At 61.1% G+C, this 20484-nt stretch overlaps 4 protein-coding genes across 22 annotated transcripts; 1 reads left to right on the top strand and 3 right to left on the bottom strand.

Moving 5' to 3' along the window:
* Window positions 1-81: 81 nt before the first annotated feature.
* Window positions 82-3324, bottom strand: CCNB3 (cyclin B3). Of its 4 annotated transcripts, none has more exons than NM_205239.3 (12): window positions 3286-3324; window positions 2803-2910; window positions 2642-2725; window positions 2421-2539; window positions 2192-2267; window positions 1827-1928; window positions 1641-1733; window positions 1323-1460; window positions 920-1075; window positions 610-759; window positions 396-526; window positions 82-308 (listed from the first exon to the last, which is right to left on the bottom strand). In NM_205239.3, exons 2-12 carry the CDS (start codon window positions 2893-2895, stop codon window positions 239-241), a joined length of 1212 nt encoding a protein of 403 aa, NP_990570.2. In that variant the 5' UTR covers window positions 2896-2910; window positions 3286-3324; the 3' UTR covers window positions 82-238. The 4 variants fall into 4 exon arrangements, with proteins under 4 accessions (NP_990570.2, XP_015133686.1, XP_015133685.1 ...); XM_015278200.4 differs by having other exon boundaries at window positions 1827-1925; XM_015278199.4 differs by having other exon boundaries at window positions 3250-3291.
* A 550-nt stretch (window positions 3325-3874) lies between these two features.
* EVA1CL (protein eva-1 homolog C-like) lies at window positions 3875-9401 on the bottom strand. Of its 14 annotated transcripts, XR_006939241.1 has the most exons (9): window positions 8409-8506; window positions 7188-7387; window positions 6213-6336; window positions 5946-6098; window positions 5713-5856; window positions 5547-5618; window positions 5280-5369; window positions 4714-5168; window positions 3875-4301 (listed from the first exon to the last, which is right to left on the bottom strand). XR_006939241.1 is itself a non-coding variant. In XM_420175.8 (8 exons), exons 1-8 carry the CDS (start codon window positions 8482-8484, stop codon window positions 4789-4791), a joined length of 1239 nt encoding a protein of 412 aa, XP_420175.1. In that variant the 5' UTR covers window positions 8485-8506; the 3' UTR covers window positions 4642-4788. The 14 variants fall into 14 exon arrangements, 12 of the variants coding, with proteins under 12 accessions (XP_420175.1, XP_015133863.2, XP_025006098.1 ...); XM_420175.8 differs by lacking the exon at window positions 3875-4301 and having other exon boundaries at window positions 4642-5168; XR_003075082.3 differs by lacking the exon at window positions 7188-7387 and having other exon boundaries at window positions 4714-5369; window positions 8409-9401.
* A 119-nt stretch (window positions 9402-9520) lies between these two features.
* CLIC2 (chloride intracellular channel 2) lies at window positions 9521-14372 on the top strand. Its single transcript, NM_001031114.2, has 6 exons — window positions 9521-9649; window positions 11649-11758; window positions 11936-12061; window positions 12531-12637; window positions 12762-12943; window positions 13026-14372. Exons 1-6 carry the CDS (start codon window positions 9602-9604, stop codon window positions 13185-13187), a joined length of 735 nt encoding a protein of 244 aa, NP_001026285.1. The 5' UTR covers window positions 9521-9601; the 3' UTR covers window positions 13188-14372.
* Window positions 14373-16159: 1787 nt separating this feature from the next.
* Window positions 16160-20484, bottom strand: LOC422177 (interferon lambda receptor 1-like). Of its 3 annotated transcripts, none has more exons than XM_025150332.3 (8): window positions 20456-20484; window positions 19635-19780; window positions 19366-19486; window positions 18560-18735; window positions 18195-18373; window positions 17732-17885; window positions 17477-17601; window positions 16160-16983 (listed from the first exon to the last, which is right to left on the bottom strand). In XM_025150332.3, exons 2-8 carry the CDS (start codon window positions 19687-19689, stop codon window positions 16351-16353), a joined length of 1443 nt encoding a protein of 480 aa, XP_025006100.2. In that variant the 5' UTR covers window positions 19690-19780; window positions 20456-20484; the 3' UTR covers window positions 16160-16350. The 3 variants fall into 3 exon arrangements, with proteins under 3 accessions (XP_025006100.2, XP_015133868.2, XP_046796911.1); XM_015278382.4 differs by having other exon boundaries at window positions 20390-20457; XM_046940955.1 differs by lacking the exon at window positions 20456-20484 and having other exon boundaries at window positions 19635-19995.

Here is a 20484-nt window from a genome sequence, read left to right as displayed (position 1 = left end):
CAGAAAGGGGATGGGACCCGGACCCTTCCAGCCCCTTTTCCATCCCTGCATCCCCTCCATGAGCAGCACAACACAACCACATTAAGATATACACAATATTTTATTGACAGCTCTACATCACTTTTTTTTCCCCCCCCATTCAGTAAAAACAGTGTTTTGGTTTGTTTTTTTCCTCCCCCCCCTTTTATGTACACAGTGCTCCCCCCCGGCTATTTACAGGCTATAAACAGAAGCAGGGCTAGCTTTTCAACTTCTCCTCCAGCTTCATCATGTCCATGGGGGTTGTTTTGGCGACCTCAAAGAAGACCCTGCAAGGAGGTGTGTGCGGGGTTACAGAGCTCAGCAGCAGCCCTGGCACCCCCAGGAGAGCCCCCATGGGCTGGTGGGATGCTCACCTGTGTGAGTACTTGGTGCGCACAGCCTTCAGCTTGTCACAGGGCTGGTAGGTGAGCAGAAAGTTCAGCCTTTTCACCAAGGGGTGCAGGTCCTGAGCGCAGTACCCGCTGTAATACTCCAGCGTGGGGGTCTGCAAAGCACCCAGGTGTGAGCCACGGCCATCCCTGCCACGTCACACCGTCCCTCCATCCCTCCCCGTGTTCCCATGCTCACCCAGCCACCCAGGTTCTTCATGGTGAGCGCCAACAGCAAGCTGCTGGCAGCCAGCTTGGAGGGACGCTCCCGTGCGTAGTCGTACTCCTGCAGGGTCATCTCACAGACAAAACGGGCCAGAGTCAGCGTCTCCATGGAGGCACGGGCACACTGCGGGCAGAAGGCTCACATTTAAGCCCCACCACACCGGCATCCTTCTTTCTGGGGGGGGCATTGGATGCACATCCCGAGCCCTCAGGTCACCGCCACGGCCCCTAACCCTCCCCTCCCCTGCTTTGTGTCAGCCCACGGGAGGTGGCAAAGCCCCCACCTTGGCAAAGCGCCGCAGGAAGCGGTAGGGGATGGGGATGTTGATGTCGAAGTTGAGGGTGCGGAGGATGCTGGTCTCCATGGCAATGAGCTCTTCCCGCTTGTAGGCATCGTCGCAGATGTACAGGAAGTCATCCACACACGGAGGGCAGCGCTCCTGCGGGGAGGAACTGCTCAGCACTCATCCTGGCACCATTTAGGGGAGCCTACGCAGTTTTCAGGCTCTCGAAGGGTGCATCGTCTCGTGACACCCCGCTATCCTGGCAGTCCCCAGACAGAGAGGAGCCAGGTCTCCGGTAGGCAGGATTGAGCCCGCAGCATTGAAAGGGGCAGCGCAGGGATGGGTGTGCCATCCCACAGCTTTGGACTCCCAGACTTCTCCAAAACCCACACCAAAGAGTCACCTCGAATTTGGAGGCGATGAGGACGGCGGTGGAGCCGATGAGCTGCAGCTTGTCCCTCATGCTCACCACCTCCACCAGGTAGTGGTCCACCAGCTTCACTGCCAGGTACAGCGTCTCGTGGTTCAGCTCAAAGTTTTCCTGCAAGGATGTGAGGTGTTGAGCAAAAGCCTGCATTCCTGGGGCATTCACGGGCTCATCAGCACCATGGGAAGGGGGATGAAGAGGAGCTCTGAGCTGGGGATGTTTATAGGTTCAGAGCAACTCCCACCCTATATAAAGCTTGGGATGAGCCCAAGCTCCCTCCCCACACCTGCCTACCTGCACCTCCACCATCCAGTCCACTAGGATGGCACGCATGTCCCTGCTGATGTCTGACTGCTTCTCCATGTAATCAGGGAGCAGGAACTTCTCCTGTCGAGGCAGCAGAAGTCAGGGAGTCCCCTCCCAAAATGAGCCCTCCCACCCCACACAGCACTCCCCAGGCAGACATCGCTCATCACCCACCTCCCTCTCCCGCATGTAGTCGAAGATCTCCTTGGCGTACTCAGCATTGGCATAGGGGTCTCCCAGCTGCTCCTTGTCTATGTCCTCCACCACTGGGACCTGCTGTGTGGGGAAGGCAGCAGCGAGGACAGATGTGGGGAGAGCTCGCAGAGCTCTATGGGGTAGCACACCTTCTCTCCAAGCTGAGCCACAGCCCTCATTCCACTCTTTCTCATTGCAGACACTCAGAGGAGGAGGTTTCACATCCAGCTCCCAAACACCACACTGAGCAGCTTGCAGAGACGCCCCAGTACCCCTAGAATAGGGCTGGGGGGGGGGGGGGGGCAGGTGGCACCCTGGGGTCCACCACCTGAGACACTTCATACCTGCACAGGCTCCTCGGGCACAGAATCTTTCTCAGGCTCCACAGGAACATCTGCTGGGGGGGTTTTCCTCAATGACCTAAACAGGACAAGAACATCAGAAGGGAGGCATGTCCTGGGTCTCCAAAAAGCCCCATCTATCTCACCCCCCTCATGCACTCCAGCACCCCCAGGGACGGCTGTGGGCAGGTGCTGACCCCACACCCCGTTCCCATCTCACCTGGGTACTCACTTTTTCAGGTTGATCTCATTGTTCTTGGCCACTATGGGGGCAGGGGGGGCCCTCGTTGCTTTGCGGGCGGGAGCTTTCACCCCCTCCTTCTTCCCTGTCACCACCTGGTTCTTGTGAGCCTGTTTTTGGGGGGGGGAAAGAGAGGAAAACGTAGCAAAGAGGTACGGTGAGGCTGATCGGCGCTCGTGGGGGAGGGGCTGGGAGCACAGCAGTGCACTCACGTTGGTGATGTCCCCAAACGCTGACCTCTTCTTGGGCCCTCCCTGGGGCGAGGATGGGGAGCGCTTGGCCTGGCAGCCCTCCTCCTGCAACACAGCCGGTGATGCGGGGCCGGGGGCAGCCCGTAGGGAGCCCCCCCTCCCCCCATAGCCCACAGCCATACCTTCTCGGGGGGGACATTCTCGGTAACGGAGGGCGCCTTGCTGGCTCGGGGCTGCTTGCTGCTCTGTGCCTTGCTGCTGCGTGCCACCGGCATCCTCCTCCTCGGCCTCTGCGAGCAAAGAGGGGGGATGGGCACAGCTACGGGGGGGGTCCAAATCTCACTGCACACCCGCAGGAAAAGGGGTGCGGGGCCCAACACAGCCAGGAGCACTGCTCAGAGGCTCAGAGCTCCCTCCCAGCCCCAAAGAGAGGCAGGGGAGCACCGGGGGGTGGGGGAAGCAAAGGGATCCGGGGAGAGGGGGTGCAGTGGGACCTCCCCATCCCTCCATCCATCCCTCCCTCCCTCCACAAGGTCTCAGGGCCTATAGGGTAAGGGCCCCGCTCGGCACCCAGTGACACAGGAAGGAGCCCCGCACGAAGGTAGGAATAAAACGAGGGGGGTACAAACGGGCACTGCAGGCCACTTTATCGCACCGCCGCTCACCTGCACGCAGCCGCCGCCGGCCCCGGCTCTTTTGAAAGTAGCAGCGCGGCGACGGCTGCCGGCACTGGTCGAGCCGCGCGGCCAATCAGCGAGCGGGCCGCACCGCCCGAGAGCCAATGGGAGAGCCGGGATGGATGCGGTTGCTAAGGGGCGGGGAGAAGAGTTTAAAATTCGGCAACGCCGGCCAATGGGGAGCGGCGGAGGGGAGGGGGGCGGGGTCACGGCGGTTGGGGGCGGGGCCGGGGCGGTTGGGGGCGGTGTCATGGCGGCCGGGGGTATCATGGCGGCGGTGCGGTGGCGTGCGGTGCCTGCAGCGTGCGGTGGTTCGTGGCGCTCTGTATGGCCTCCGCGGCCTCCACGGATCTCTTGTGACGCACGGCCCGAGGTCCTGGGAGCTCCGGGGGCTGTATCCCCATCAGGGGGCTGCAGGGCTGTGCTTGGGCTAAGCGAGGCCTGGTGAGGCCTAGTGAGGCCCTGCGTCCGTGGCGAAAACCAGCCTGAGACTGCAGCCTCCCTACCACTAAAACCCGAATAAAAACCTCCCTCTTGTTGTATCCCACCTAGATTATGTGAAAAGTCACTCTCTATCTTGTTTACGAGGTTCCTTTATTGACTAAATAGCTTTCTCCACCATTGGCCCCGAGGCTCTGAGGCCCGAGTGGAGCTGAGCTCGGCTGTGCTCTGAGGAGAGCCCCCCGAGGGCTGTGCTCCCCCCACAGAAATCCTCTGGGCCGCACCACACCCACACCTGGGAAATGGGTGCAGCCGCCTGCGGGGTGCCATCCCCAGCCAACAGCCTGCAGCTGTGTGGTGGTGAGCTGCCCGGGCAGGGTCGGTGTCTGCGTGGCTCAATGGGGGGAAGCAGGAATTTCTAGTCCCTGCAGCACCGCCCTTGGGGGGCTCTCGGGTGCTCTGGAGGTGATGGAGGGATGAGAAGCATCTGCTGCGAGGTGTTTGCTCCGGGATGGCTGCCCTGGCACAGCCTCAGGGTTGAGAGGAGGAGCGAGAAGTACCGTCTGTGGGACGGACACAGATGGGTTTTCCTTCCTTTCCCAAGCTAAATCCTTTCCCTTTCCCAGGCTCAAACAGGCCTGACTTGTTGCTCCCCGTGGCCCAGTGCCAGCAGCACGGAGCTGAGCAGCACGAGCGGCACTGCGGCTCAACATTTTGTTCCTCCTCCCCTTTCCACTGTTAATAGCAAAGGAGAGACCGAAGGGGCATAAGAGCTGGTGGTGATGCAGTGTGGGTGGCTGCAGGCCGTGTGTCCCCCACTATCCTTTCAGGGTCATGGGAACCCCCCCAGGACCTGGAGCCCGTTGGGGATGGGGTGGCAGGAGCTTGGGTGTGACAGCTTCATTTCCTGAACTCCGAGCTTCTGCTTTTATTTGCTAAAAAAAGCAAACCCATTCTCCAGAAAGCAGGGCTCACCATCCAGCATGCCAAGCACGAAGGGAGGCACAGAGCCAACACTACACCTGGCACAGCGCCTCGTCCTTCACCTCCTCACTTGGTGGCCGATTTGATCTTCTGGATGGTGTAGGGACTGGCTTCCTTGGGCATCCAGATCTCCTCCCCACCACGGCCCTGCTGCTCGGCCGCTCCCTCCATGGCCGCTGTCAGCTCAGGGCCGAAGATGCTGTCAGTGGCACGGTAGGCACGGGTGAGGCGGCGGAAGGAGGAGTCGGAGGAGCTGTCGTCGGGCAGGTCTTCATCCTGCTCATCCCGCAGTTTGGTCCTGCTTGCCTCTGAGCGGCCACCTGGGCCCAGCAGAGCCTCCCTGGCCTCCCGCAGGAAGCCAGCCTTGGGGCTGACGATGCACAGCAGCAGAGCGAGGCCCGCCGACACCCCGCAGAGAAAGTAGAGGGCGACTTTTTCAGGGACATCTGGTGGAGGAGAAGAGCAAAGAGAGGCATCGGGGTGCACACCCCGCTGCAACACACAGGGAGCCTGGGCCTGGAGATCCCCCGCCAACCCAGCACTTTGGGGCCACGTACCCCAGAGCTGGGCAAAAGCTGCCAGGGAGCTAGTAAAAATCATCCGGTCTTCCCGGAGCCTGGAGAACCTGGGCCCTTTGTACCAGCCACCTGCAGTGAACAAGGGGACGTGAAGGGCCGCCTCCCCTTGGGGTGTCCCTCTGCCAGACCCCCTCTTTTCCTCAGCAGAAAACACCTCCCCACCCTCGTTTGCTCAGAGGTAGATTGCTATGGGGATCTTCATCCCTACGGGGCATGAGATGGTTTCCCCTCCGCTCCCCAAATTACCGTGCATGTAGTTTGAGAGCAGGAAGGGGTCCGAGGTGTCTGGACCCACCTCCTCCAGCAGCTGCTTGGGCACTGCAATGAGATACGCCGTCCCGCTGTCACCACCCCACTCGTCCCCAGGGTTGGGGGACACGCAGCCTCCCCAGCCCCGCAGTCCCACTCTCACCACAGGTGTAGGACACCCGCAGCTGCTTCCTCGTGCCGGGCAGGCATGGGTCCCCAAAGGTGGCCTGGTCGGCAGTCACCGTGCAGTTCCCTTTGCGGTGGCACTTCTTGGAGACCCTCCGCAATGCATCCGGGGCCAGGCACTCTGCAGGGACACGGGACCTCCGGCCATCGGCACAGCACTAAGCACAGCTCCCAGCCACGATCCGGGCTGCAACCCTGCCCCCCTCATACCAATATGGGGTCCCCCAGCGTTGGGGGCATCGCACTCGGGTTTGCCCCGCAGGAATCGTCCGTAGTGCGCAGAGTAAATGGCCAGGACGGATTTCGGCCGGCAGTGCAGCCTCAGCTCGTTGTTCTCACACACCGTCTTCACCCGATGGTTATCTGGGGGGGGGGGGTGGGGGACGTGGGGAGAGGGTGATGCCATAGGGTAACCCGGTGTGACACCCCAAACCCTCTCTTCTTCCCCAGCCCTGGGTTCCCGCGGGTGCTGCCCACCTGGCCGGCACTTGTAGGATGCGATGAGGTACTTGTGTGTGCCGGGGCACGGGTCCGGCCCGAACACTTGGCTGTGCACCGAGAACTGGCACCACTGCTGGTCCTGACACTCAGCCAGAAGCTTCTGCGGGGCAGAGCGGGGTGGGTGTGAGGCTGGTGGAAGGACCCCGGGCTGTGGTCACCTCTATGCTGTCACCTGTGGCTGCTGTCACCCCCGCGGTGGCCACGTGGTCTTGTGGGCAACTTTGGTGGCCAAATCCCAAATCAGGTGCTGCCCTGTGCCCATGCAGACTGTGCATGGTACCTCCGCTGCAGCACAAAATGTGTGCTCATTGACACTGCTCCACGCAACGTGTATGCTGCACGCATGCAGGCATGCACGCTCACACAGCTTCCTGCAAGATCCGTGCATGCAGGCACACTCACACGGCTCCAAGCAACACCTGTGTAAGCATGCACAGTCACAACAATCCATGCAACGCCTGTGCAGGCATGGGCGTTCGTATGGCTTCGGGTAATACTCATGCGTGCACACTGACATAGCTCCATGCGACACCTTTGCAGGTAGCTGTGCACATTTGCACAGCTCCGTGCAGCACTTCTGCAAGTGGAGACATGCTCACGGGGCTCTGTGCAACACCCCTGCAAGCATGCGCAGTCGTGCAGCTCCGTGCAACGCCCTTGCAGCCCCAGCCTCCCTCCAGGACGGCCCCGTGCAATGCACGCTCACGGCCACAAGATGGGGACGAGGCTTCACGCCACACTTTGCTCTGGTACCGTCCTCGTTGAGGGGACGTTGAGGGGACGCTGGCTTTTGGTGCTGGCTGGGCTGCAGCAGTGCCACTTCCCAGGCTGCTCTTGCTGGGACTCAGCACAGGAGATCCCACTCGCCCTGCTCTCCTAGAAATGCCCCAAAAGCACGGCCCCAAGCATGACTTGTGACCCCAAACAAGGGTCCCGGGATGCCGCCCTTACCAGGTGGGCTGTGGGTGACATGCACTCGGTGCTCTCCTGGGACACGTTGCCAGGGCTGGGGCACAGGTTGGGGCTGGGCACGCGGCGCCCATAGAAGGCACCCAGGATGCTGATGGTGGTCTTGCGAGGGCACAGGATGAGGAGCTGCTCCCCATCACACGTGTGCACCGTGTGGTTCCGCAGCACCTTGCGCAGATACCCTGCAGGGGGACACAGCGATGAGCTGGAGGGGACCGGAGATGATGGCCAGAGATGGTCACCAGGAGATGGTCGGTCACTAAGAAGGGATCACCGAGAGATGAGCACCAGAAATGGGGACAACCCAATGGATGAGCTATTCCCAGTCCACATCCTTTTGGGTGGGCAGAGGTCCCGGTCCTCATTCTCAATTCCCAGCATGGGGTATTTCTCTCCTTTAATCCTGCATAGTTTGTGTCCCAAAGCACTTATCTTGGTGCTTTCCCTCTGTTGTTTGGAGGCTTGGGGGTGGGGAGAGGGCCATGAGCCTTCCTGCCCGGCAGGATTCAGGGCACTGGGGGATGCAGGATGCTGGACGTAGGATGCTGAGGGATGAAGGACAATGAAGGATGCCGGATGGAGGGATGCAGGATGCAGGGTGCTGGGGAGGCAGGGCGCAGCCAGCAGCCCCCCAGCCCCCAAATGAACACAAGCAGGTGGGGGTGCTGGCTCCCAGCCCCACACTTGTCCCTCAGTCCATCCATCCACAAACCAGTGCCAGGCTCGACTGCACAAAGAGCCCCTTTCAATTCCCCTATGGCCACCAACCCCTCCTCAGCCACAGCCAGCTCTGCTCCCAGGGTCCAGCAGCATCCAAGGGGACAGCAGAGGTGTGGATAGGGTTTGTGCTTTAGAGCTGAGGTTCCTCCAGTGACAGAGGCACCGCAGTGCCTCCACCCAGCCCTGACACACTCTTGCTCAGACGCTGTTTTTGGGGGGTGAAGCACCAGCAGGGAGGCTGCGGTCAGACTGCGAGTGCTTCTCCTCGTGGTGTGGCTGATTCAGACCCAAAGCTGCACCGTCAGCTGTGCCCAGATGAAATCACATCCTCCCCACCTGCCCCAGGACAGCTCTTCGGGTGCTGGGGCAGAGCCAGCGCATCTCCCATGGGATCCCCCAAACTCCACAAGCCGCCCAGCCAAGCCTGGCTTACAGCCCCCCCCCCCGGCCTTGTGGTCCCCAAACCCCCTGTGCCCCACTCACCGCTGAGCTCCGGGCTGGCCTCTGTGCCTGCAGCCAAGCAGAGGAGCAGCAGGGCCACCACCAGCGTGGCCACCATGGTGCCACCACTGCTCTCTGCCACCACCCGGTCCCTGCAGCAGCTGGCGCCGGGGCGGGGGCTGGCACAGCAGTGACAATGGGTCCTTCTGTGCCCTGCAGAGCAACTGAGGCTGCTTTGGGCAGCTGGGACAGCACAGGGACAAGTGGCACTGGGAGCAGAGGATGTGTTTTTGAGGGCTGTGCGGCAGATGGAGAAGGGCAGTGGGGTCCCCAGCCTGCACCCCGCTTTCTGCTTACGGCCAGGCGGATACACGCGTGCTGCAGTCTGTGTCCCAGCACATGTCCGGTCATTGAGTGCTGGGGAGGAAGGGAAGGGCTGCCTTTGCTAAGCAGGGGCAGGAAGCTTTCTTCATTCACAGATTGTTTGCAAAAAGTTCTGAGCTTATCCAAGCTGGAGCTGGGCTGAACGGGGCAAGTGGGGCGTAATAAAAACCCCACGTTGTGCAAAGCTGGCGCTGACTGCACGGCACCACGGCACGTTGCTGGGCTCACCCCAGCAGCCAGCTCTGCCCAAGGGCATCCTGGGGAGGGAAGCAGGGGGGCATCTTTCCCATGTAACAGCCCAAATTCTGGGAACAGGGCTGTGGGATGGGTGTTTTGCAACGCCTTCCTGTGTAAGGCTGTCTGCGAGGAGGTGGTGGCAAGCAGCCGGGTTTGCCCTCCATCCACACTCCCCCAAATCCTCAGCCCCGCTTCCCCATGCAGCGGGGTGGGCATCGTGGCATCGTGCTCACGTCCTGTATCTGTGGGATCCGGCGGGACGGCAGCAAGAAACTGAGGGAGAGGGGAAGAAGAGGGCTGGAGGGTGGCGAAGACACTTCCTGTACAAAAAAAAACACACTATTCCTATAGGAGAGGTGATTGAGACGCCTGAGAGGGCGCGATAGCCTGGCTGGGGACCTGTCAGTGCCTCCCTGATAGATGCGTGCTGAGTCACAGCTGGGAGGCCCCGCAGCTTCCCCCTCCTTGCACCCCATCGCTCCTCCCCGCCTCGGACGGGAAGGAAAGGGCGAGCCCCAGTCCCAGCCCACCCTGAGGTGCAGCAGCCGCGCGCCGCAGAGCACGGGCGAAACTCAGCGCAGCAGTGAGCAGCTCCCCCCACTGCAATCCCTGCGATGGAGAGCCGGCCGGTGAAGGAGCCCGAGATTGAGCTCTTCGTCAAGGTGGGCTCGGCCAGGTCTGCTGGCTTCTGTTACGTGCGGGTGGTGGGGATTCGGGGTGTCTCTGCGGTTTGGCAGCCGGCTGGGTGATGTGGGGAGCCCTGCAGGATGCTGTGCTCCGGAGGTGGTCGTGCACCCCCTGGAAACTGCAATTGTGATGAAGCAGAGGGGTGAGCGGCTTCAGAAGCGCAACAACCAACCCAGCTGGGAAAGCAACAGGAGGGTGGAAACACAACGCAGTGGGGCTGGGAAATGGAGCGGGTGCCCCAGTGTGGGCGGGATGGGGCAGCTCCTTCGGTCAGCCCTGAGGATTATTCACTCGAAAATAGGCTGTTTTTTTTTCCCCTTCTCTCTCCTTTTCTTTCCTTCCCTTTCTTCTATTGAGCAATTTCTCAAGTGTTTCCTCAGGAACATTCCAACACTCAGCTCCAAACAAACATCTGCAGCCGCACGCGCGGTCTTTGCTCCCCTCTTTGGATACCAGCACTGGGAGGTGTTATCCCAGGCTTCACCCCATCCCCTCTCCCCAAAGCAATGCTCCCCGGGCACCCAGCCCAGGCTGAGCCCTGAGCAACGCATCTGCCTGGGGACAAGGATTCGGGTCCCACATTCCCTCTTCTGCACCCCTTTTTGCCCCAGGATGGCCTGGGGAGGAGGAAGACATGTGCAGGCTGCTGTGATGGCGGCGGCACATCGAGGGGGGTTTTGGAGGGAAGGGAAACAGAAAACAAAGTGGCGGCTCAGGACTTCCCCTAAATCTTAATTTAGCACCCAAAACCCCCTCTTGCACATCCGTTAGCAGGCTGCCTGGTGTGCGCATCACCCTCCACGTGCTCTGCGCACGGTGTCACTGCACAGCCCACCCCGACGTGGTGCCCCCCAGCTTCCTTAAGGGAGGTGGGTCTGGGGGACGTTGGGGTGATGCAGCTCATGGAGCGCTCCCTCCTCCTCGTGCTGCCTCGCTCTGCGTTAAACCACCGGAACTTGTGAGCAACTTTGGGGTTTTGATGCCTTGTGCAGGCGTGGGGCCTCCGGTGGGGGCTGAAAGGCTGCACCTCCCAGGCTGCCTTCGTCCATTGGCTATGGGGCTTTTCCATCATCTGTAGGGTTTCTCCAGCATCTGGAGTGGTTCTTTATTATCAGGAAGGGTTCTTCCATCATCTAGAGGGATTCTCCATCATCTGGAGGGGTTCTCCATCGTCTGGATGGCTTTCTCTACCACCCGGAAGGGTTTCTCCACCATCCGGATGGCTTCTGTCATCATCTGAAGGGGTTTCTGCATCATCTGGAGGGGAGAACAGTGGGCACAATCACTGGGGAGCCACGGGAGCTCTTGCTGAGCAGAGGAAGAGGCTCTTGCTGGAGAGGGGAAGCAAAGAGCGATGACTTCCTCTCCCTGCTGCTTGGTGCCATGAGTGCTCGTAGAGCTTCCTCCTGATAACATTTGGCTCCAAGCATCCTCAGATTGACTTGGCTAAGGTTTATTTTCTGCTTCCTGCAGAGGCTATCCTGATTTTCCTTTCAGGACAGCCTCGCTGAGCTGCCAGTGCTGGAGGTGCTCCAAGGGATGACATTGGTGTTGGCTTGCTAGGGACTGTGGAGAGGGGAAAGGGAGCGGAGATGCTTGATGGCATAAGAGTGGGGCAGATTTGAGGCTGTTTTCTAACCTGCCAACCCCTCTCAGGTCACCTGCAACCCAGTGTTATCCCAAACGCTCCTCCAGCTGCTGGTGGTGACTGTGTTCCCCAACCCCTTCTCCTCCCTGGGGCCGGGTGATGCTCACTCCTCTCGCTTGGCTGCTTTAAGGCTGCGCAGTGCAGCAGACAAAAACAAGCCGTGCTTTTCCTGGCAAACATGAGCACATTTCCCCTCTGAGCCTGGCGTCCCAGCCAAGCTGACCCTCCCTTCCTCTCCCATGCGCTGTCCATCCTCCTCCACCTCCTCCTCCTCTCCTCCTGGCTTCGTCTCAGGGCAGGCTTTGACCTCTCTGCTCTCCCCGCAGGCTGGGCTGGATGGAGAGAACATTGGGAACTGCCCCTTCTGCCAGCGCCTCTTCATGGTGCTGTGGCTCAAAGGGGTGAAGTTCAACGTCACCACAGTGGACATGACCAGGTGAGGCGCCAACACCGCGTTGGGGTCGGTCCCCGTCCTCCAGCATCACTTACACATGGATTTGAGACACCAAAAAGTTGGGGGGCACCTCCCGGAGCCCGAACCCAGCCCAGCATGCAAGCAGGGCACGCCCGGTGCGCTCACCCCAGCTTTCCTCCCTTCCTTTCTCTGCTCCAGGAAACCCGAAGAGCTGAAAGATTTAGCACCAGGCACCAACCCGCCCTTCCTGCTGTTCAACCGGGAGCTGAAAACTGACTTCATCAAGATCGAGGAGTTCCTGGAGCAGACCCTGTGCCCACCCACGTGAGTGCAAACCCGCGTTGCGCAGGGCTGGCTGGATGGGGAAACTGAGGCAGGAGAGCGTCTGGGGTGGGGGACAGCACGGGGCAGGGAACAACAGGAGGAAGAGCAGCAGAGGTGGGGTGAGGTTTCCCTGGGCGATGGTGGTTTTGCAGCTGGCGATGGCAATAGCTGCCGGCGTGGGGACAGGAGGTGCCCCCACCTCTGCCTGCTCGTTGCCAAAGCAAACACCCTACACAAAAGAGGAAGCACTGAGTGCATTCATCGTCATCCTCCCCGCGTGTGTCAGCCTTGTGCAGCACCCTGGGACGGCGTCTCCGAGCCCCGCAGTTTCTGCCCTATGGCGAACAGCTGTGCTAATGCAGCAGCTGCAGTCGTTTAAGGCGCTGCAGCTGCTCGGCCCCCTCCTGTGCCACCCGTGGGTACCACGATCCATGAGATGTCCCCGGCTGACCCCGGCATCTCCTTCCAGGTACCCTCATCTGAGCCCCAAATATAAGGAGTCCTTCGACGTGGGCAGTGACATCTTCGCCAAGTTCTCGGCGTACATCAAGAACTCACGCAAGGAAGCAAATAGCAGTAAGGAGCAGGGGCTGGGGGCACGGCTAGGGCTTGGCTCCCTTAGGCACAGCCTGGCACAGGCTCGGGGGGGCGGTGAGGACCCGGCCCCTGCATGATGCCATGCTTTTCCCTGCCCACCCAGACCTGGAGAAGGCTCTGCTGCGGGAGTTTCAGAGGCTGGATCAGTACCTCACCACCCCACTGCCCGAGGAGATCGACCAGGACAGCGTGGAGGACATCACCATCTCCAAGAGGAAATTCCTGGATGGGGACCACCTGACTCTGGCTGACTGCAACCTGCTGCCCAAGCTGCACATCATCAAGGTAAGGGCTCCCAGAGCCAAATCCGGCGTTCTCTCCACACCAGCTGGCGTTGGTGAGGCCTCAGCTTCATTCTTCCTTCCAGATTGCAGCCAAAAAGTACCGTGACTTCGAGATCCCAGCTGACATGACGGGTGTCTGGCGCTACCTCAACAACGCCTACGCCTGTGATGAGTTCAGCCACACGTGTCCTGCAGACGAGGAGATCGTGCACACCTACGCCAGCGTGGCCAGGAAGATGACCTAGCCCCCTGCAGGACATCGGTCCCTCACCTCCCACCAAACCCTGGCCAACAGAGGGGCTGGGGGGGGGGGGGCGGGTTACGGCATCCCTACACCCCAGTTTTTGGAAAGAGCGCCTTGCTTTGCAGCCCCCACGTGCCACCAGCGTGGACCGTACCTATGGATTGGTCACCGTGTGGCTGTGGGGGCAACCGTGTCCCCACCCCTACAATTCATCACGCGGCACATGATGGGAAAAGCCAAGCACCAGCCTAGAGTGGAAGAGCTGAGGCCTCCCAGTGTGTCCCACCACTGCTGGAAGAGATGGCACGTCCCTACAAGGTCCCACCACCACCCACGCTTGGGCTGTCTCTTCCCTGAGGCATCCAGGCTCCAATAAGCTCTTCCCCTACAATTTACCTGTGGTGATAATTGACAACGTGCATCCATCTCCTCACTTGGACATCAGGGCAGGAAGATGCTGGGGACAGCACCAGGGATCTTCTGGTGGCTGGGAAGAAGGGCTCTGTGGAGCCTCCTAAGAGATCTGCAGCTGCAGGGTATAGGGACCTTGCATAGGCTCCTGCACCCGGTGCGTGGCGCCGGCTGCGAGGTCCCACCTGGCTCTGAGACCTTGGTGGGCCCCATGGGAGATGCAGCCCCAAGGCCACCACCACCTCCCTGCTCCTCATCAGCCCCTCCCCACCCGACCTGGAGAGAGGCTCAAGGCAGAGCGTCCTTCCGCTTTCCACACTGCAGCCCCAGGCAGAAGCTGCCGTGTCCATAGGAGATACCCGGGCAGCTTTGGTCCTACCCATGCTCCCTGGTTAGCGTTGTTCCTCCCATTCTGGTGCCAGAGAAGTCAAACCCCCAGCCTCCCATCCTCCCTCTCCACGCCTTCGGCTCCTCCCAGGGCTCCTACCGACACAGTCCGCCCCCTCCAGCCCCCATGGCCAGCAACAAATACTGTACAGTGAGCACGAGGGGACCATGCAGACCCTCGCTGGCAGAGCCACCCGCCAGCTCTCACTGCCACCTCCCTCTTTGCACTAAAAGGTGTGTCCTTGCAAGCCTGCTTCTGAGAGCACCGGGTTTGGGGACTGTTGTTTTTGTATTGCTGAGTTTTGGGTTGTTTGGTATTGTTTTTTTTTTTTTTTTCTCTTTTTTTTTTTTGTAACAAAGGACAGCAATAAACTTTATTTTAATACGCCTTGCTTGTGAACTGTCAGCACGTGGCATCTGATCACAGCTGCTGGACAGCATTGGTTCCCATGTGAGACGTGCTTCCATCGACCAGCCCGCAGCTGGGCTTTGTCATCATCGCCCTCCGGATCCAGCTCACCCACTGCTCACTTATCAACCCTGAGGGGGATGCTATGGAGGGTGGTGAGGAGGCAAACAGCATCTGCAGGCTTCGGGACAGGCGGGGAGAGTTCCAATTGGCCACCGAGCTTCTCTCTGCCATGAAAGTCAGCTCTGCGCCCTGCCTGGCCGTGCTGGTGCAGCTGCAAAGGGTTAAATGCAGCCGGAGGCATCCGGTTGCTCCTGCCTCAGAATCCAGCTGGCTGCGGTGCTTTCCAGAGCTCTTTCACCCATTGCTCCTCCAGCGCCTGTCTGTGCACGGCCCCAGCAAGCTCCCACCGTGCTCTGCTGGCTCCAAAGGCATTCCCAAGCACTCAGCTCGGGTATTTTCCCTGTGTCGGACACGTGATGGAGTTGCTAAAGCTCTGGAAGTCCCCGTGAGTCAGCCAGGCAGTGAGAGGACATGGGAGGCCGTTTGTTTCCCAGAAACAACAGCAGTGTGCTGTGATAGGGCTGCGAGCTGCACGGGCAGAGTTTGCCCCGTTGCTTTTGGTGTTGGTGGGAGCAGTGCTGCTGCAGCAAGCTGCCAACAGCACAACCACAGCGACCACTGTGTTGTCACTGTGTTCCCTGGGGGAAGCACTGTTTCACCTTCCCTAAGCCGTGACCCCGTGAGGGATGCGTTCTCTTTTATGGCCTCTCTGCTACCAGCAGGCTTGCATGGAGCTGGACGTCCCTTCTGCCTCCAGGAGGTGGTTGTCACAGCTCTGTCCTCAGCGCTGGATGAGGACAATTGAGAAATGCATGTCTGGATTTCCGGGAGCCCTTCCGTGTCCCAGGGTGTGCTGTGCCATGGGGGGGTGGGGGGGAGGAAGCAGGAGGGGAGGCTGCAGAGGCGAACCCCGCTTCTGGTGGGGTTGGGACCAACGTTTGGATCCAAGCTCAGGGATCCACGCATGCAGGCCTGTAAGTAATGCAAACGGAGCGACCTGAAGGCGCCTCGAGACATCGACCCCGCCGGCTGCAGCGGGATGTGGATGGGGTGGGGCGGCCGCCCATCGTGGCCGAGCGCCGTCCTCCTGCCAGACCCACCCCGGTCCCGTGTCCATCCATCACGCGCAGACCCCAAAGGCGCCCTCACCCCCTCGGCGGGCACAGCCCGACTGCCGGCACTTGCCGCGCGTCCCCAGAGGAGGGCACTGCCAGCCCAGCACGCGTGATGGGAAACGCTCCGTCCTCCACCTCGGGGCCACCTCCCAGCCGAGGACCGCAGAGCCCTCCCCCTCTCCGCCGTCTGGATGGTCCGGCAGCTCCGCTCTCCGAAAGTGAGCGATGCGAACGCCCCTCTCCATCCCCCGCCGGGCTGTTTCTTACACGGAGCCGTTGCCAGCTGCGTTCTCCCCGTCGCTTTGAAGCGGCGCCGTCAGAAGCTCCAACCACCACCGCCGCCACCCGAACGCCGCCGCGCCCCGAGATGCCTCACACCTCCCAGCCGCTGCAAAACCAAAACCTCGCAGAGCCGAGCTGCCGAAATGTCACAGCGCTTCGCCTTTTTCCACTCTCACCTTTTCTGTTTCGCACTCTTCTGCTGCTTCACCCCCCAGGGTGGGCGGCGCAGCGGAGCCACAGAGCGCAAAGGGATGGATGGATGGAGAACCCCCCGGCAGCACGGAGGCTCCAGGCACAGCAAAGGGCTTTCAGCAATAAATTAGTGTTATTGGGAAAGTAATAACAACCGTGCGGTCCCGGCAAGTGAAAAAGAAATCTCTACCAAAGAGATGTCTGTCTGTGCCTATGTGCGGATTTGCATCAGCCCGTACGCTATTCACACGCGTATATACAGCCGCAGGGGGATAAATAAAGATGTGGGGGTTGGGTAGCGGCACTTAATCCTTGCACTCTGCTTCGGGAGCACCCAGCACGGCAAAGAGATGCTCTGGGGGTGCTGCCGCCTCCTGCTCGTGGGGTGTGCCCACGTGCCAGATGGGCAGCGTGCAGGGACAGCCCTGCTGCTGTGTGCTGCTGTCATCCACCCCCAGCTCGGTCCCTGGTAACCTCACGGAGCTGAGTGGTACCCAGGACCCAGCTGTGCCCTCCTGCAGCTCATCAGGGCCGAAGCTGATGGCTTGCAGGGCAGGAGAAAGGCTGCTGCCCATTCCCAGAGCTGTGGAATAAAGCTGGAGGTGTGGAGAGAGCCACGTCTCCGACGTCCCATAGTCCCCATCCATCACGCTGCTGGCTGGAGACACCTCTGCAGCATCCCCATCGCTTTCCTCCTCCTCATCCTCCTCCGGTGCTGGCACCCAGGAGCTTGGCTGGGAGCTGGGTGCAGCCCTGCCCTCGTGCCGCTCCATCCCAAACCCATTGGGACAGTAACCACTCCTCTCCTGGAAACACCACTCCCCCAGCAGCAGCGGGGCTGTGGGTGCTGGGTGCTCACTGGGGGCCAGCAGCAGCGGGGCTGGTGCGTCCTCCTGCAGCTCCAGGGTGGGCACCACAGTGCTGCTGGGCAGCAGAGCCTGGAGGGAAGCAGGCAGCAAAGAGATCAGAGCCGGCGTGCTACAAACACGGTGCTGCTGGGTGCTGGTGCTGGGCAGCCCCTTGCACACACAACGCCATTGCACACACAAGCAAACCTAGTGCAGAAGCCAACCCCTGGCACTGATATGACCAGGGTGGGCTGACCAGCTGGATGCCTCCCTGTAATACATGGGGAACTGCTTAGCCTAGCAGGTCACCCTCAGCACTGCAGTATGGGAATGCAGAGGCACGGGGATGGGGGGAGCCGGGCTGTCCCTGCTGAGTGCCATAGGGGAACAGGGATGCACAGCTGAGAGCACTTTAGGTCGGCTTCGCCCTCGTGCCGCTCCGAGGGTAAAGCTCACATTCCCCCTGCTCCAGCAGAACCACGGCACCCCGATAGGGCTGCACCCCTCGCAGCAAGGGCAGAGGCAGCAGGGTGTGCAGAGGGCTGCAGACCCCAAGGGACCTGCATGCATGGTGGTCACTTACCAGCATTTTTGGGAGGTGCATTTCTGAGGGCTTTGGGAAGGCGTACACACAGGTCAGGCAGACAGCAGGCACGCTCAGCAGCGGGAGGGCAGCAACCAGCGCAGCCAAGAGCATCCAGGGGAAGCCTGCAGGTACAGTCCCCATCAGCCCCTATAATGGCATCCCACTAGCTGGGTCCAGCCCCAGCCAGAGGGGTCCACGTGGGCTGCGTGATCCACATCCTGCCATGTGCCTTCAATGACACTGAACTTTCACCTGCAGGACCCGCCGGTGTCACCAGGCACTGCTCAGCCTCCAGGCTCTGTTGTGGCTCTATGCCCACTGCCACCGTGCGGACGCAGTACTGCGTGCTGGGCATCAGGAACCCGAAGGTGCACGATGCTCTCCTGGTGGTCCATCTGCAGGGCACCTGCAAGCAGAGGGCGGAGGTCCCAGTGCCTGTTACACAATGGCAAAGGGATGCTTTCATCCCATAACCATTCATTTTTTATGAGGCACACGATCTGGAAGAAGGAAGGGGTCCCCAGACTACAAGGCCCATCTTTGGGATGCAAACCACCCCCGTCTCCCACCCACTTGTCCTCGTGTGGGACAACTTTATGGGTACCACCAATTCCAGGCCCTCATGCTATCACCCCAACACAATGGGATATGGGCTCCAGAGCACCCCTATGCCCCCCCCCCCCTACCCCCGTAGACCTCCTGCCCCACCACGCACCTCCTGCTGGAGCACATTCTCACGGTACAGGCGCAGGTGGTACCGCAGCTTCCGCAGCACTCTGCTGAGAGGTTTGTAGGATCCATGCCTGCTCTGGTATGGGGTGAGTGGTGCACTGAGGTTGATGCTGAGGTTATGGCCCAGGAGCTGCCAGGAAAAGGTGGGGGGGCCCACAATTGCTGGAGGGAGAGGGAAAAAATAAAGAGAAGGAAGCACTAAGCCCTTCAAAGCATGAGGTGGGTGTCTTAAAGCACCAGGCGGGTGTCTTCTTTCTCCAGGAGTGGTCATTCTCTGGGAATGATGCCTTTCCCACCTCTCGTAGGACCCCCCCAAGAGCAGCAGGAATGTGGATGAAGGCTCCTTACTGTCTCTATATGGCAGCAGCTCGCTGGAACTGACCCATGGGGACGGCTCGCCATCCTGCACTGCTCTCACTCTCGCCCAGTAGATCCCATGGATGTCGTTGAAATGCAGCTCACATGCCCAGGATGAGCCGGTGCTGTTCTCCCCACAGGTGTCTGCCCTGGTCCAGTGAGAGGTTCTGCCCGTGGAGACAATGACAGGAGAGGAAAATCCATCACCCATCTGCTGTGCCTGGCCAGGTGGGGTTGGGGAGCGAGGTGTGGGGCTGGGTGGCACCAAGTGTCGCCTGTGCAGCAGCAGTGGCTTATTGAGTGCTGGAGAGCCCAGAGAAGGTCCAAGAGGGTGAGCTTCTTGTGGAGAGCTTCTGATAGTTGGGGCATCCGTGGGATGGGGCTGAGGGCTGGGAAGGCTCAGCCCCAGAAGGAGGTGGCTTGGAGCAGAAGGACCCAATCCACATGGAGAGGAGCGAAGATGGTCTTGGTGATGCCCAGCAGAAGGGCAGCAAGTGTGACTCGAAACAAAGATGGATTGAATGGATTCAAGAATTTCCAATTGAGCATAAAGGGAAAAAAACTCAGCAAGCCTAAACCCAGAAGAAACTTAAACTCCTTCTTCTTGCTTTTACCAATGGGGACCAACAGAGGGAATGGGGCAACCGACAGCAGAGGGAACGGGGTTCCCAGTTGGGTTGTGGGGCCTCCATCCTTGAAGGAGGTCAGAACCCAGGAGGGCACCTCCTGAGCCGAACCAGCCACCGCTCTATGATGGGATGTTTGTTGCGGGGAAGCAATCCTTGGGCTCCACCTACCGCTTCCTCCACTCCACCTGGTATGCGGTCCCGTTCTGTGCGCGCGGGTCGGGCTCCCACCGCAGCTGCACGTGGAAGTTCTGAGCCCACAGCCGCACCCCCCGGGGGGGCAGCGGTGTGCCTGCGGGGAGCAGAAGGACGTCAGGCCGTGCGCTCCCCCCGGCAGCGCCCCAGCAGCAGCGTGCCCCTTCCCTCCTTGGCCACGTTGCGCCCACCCCAAGGCTTTGCCCAACCACCCGCCCTCCCTGCAGGCACGTTTTGGGGCTCACCCCGCAGCAGGGCGCAGCTGGCCAGGGACAGCAGCAGGCGCAGCGCAGGGCTCATCCCGTCCCCATCTGCTCTACATGGCCACGCTGGGTCCCACGGCGTGCCCGAGCGCCCGGGCCACCCGCGACCACCATGGGCAGCCAAAAACCTGGGTGCAGGAAATCAAACCCAACGGCGTTATTTGTCCCCGAAGCTGCAGCGCTGCGCCCTCCCCACGGCAAACAGCGCCGGCTGCGAGCGCAGAGGGTGCGCTGCACAGAGGTGGGGACAAATCCCCACAGGGCTGCGCTGACAAAGGGACACCCGGCTGCCAGGGGAGACGTGCTGCGGCCGCCCGGCGGTGCCCGCCCGGTGCTCGGTGCCGCTGGGCAGTGCCACCCGGCGCAGGTGCGTCCCAGGAAGCGGTGGCGCTGCACCTCAGTGCCGCCCTGCTGTGACCCGTTGGTGAAACGAGGCGCCCCAACCACCCCAAAGCCCCGCACCCCTTCGAGCCGCGCAGCACCTGAACCCGACGGGACGGCTTCTCCCTAAAACCGCGCAATTACCCACCGCATGCAACGGCAGCTCCGATCCCCCGCTGCCCCCCAGCCCCCTTTGCCACCCCGTGCCGCCGCCCCACTCTACCCACAACCACCCGTATCCCCCCGCACACACAGCCAGGGGGGGGCGGGTGGGGGTCGAGCCCCAGCCCCTCCAGCCCCTCCAGCCCCACAGCCCCCCGCAGCCCACGGCGCTCCCCGCGCAGCCGTTCCCCCACCTCCCGGGCCGCCCGCCCGCAGGGACAGCCCACCACCAGTGCGCTCCGTGCCCGCCCCAGCCGCACCCGGATGCGTCCTGTGACGGTGCTGAGGT

This window comes from Gallus gallus, chromosome 4, assembly GCF_016699485.2.
Source record: "Gallus gallus isolate bGalGal1 chromosome 4, bGalGal1.mat.broiler.GRCg7b, whole genome shotgun sequence".
Classification (NCBI taxonomy): Eukaryota; Metazoa; Chordata; class Aves; order Galliformes; family Phasianidae; genus Gallus; species Gallus gallus.
Note: the sequence above shows the minus strand (reverse complement) of the source record. Positions and strands in the feature narration are given on the sequence as shown.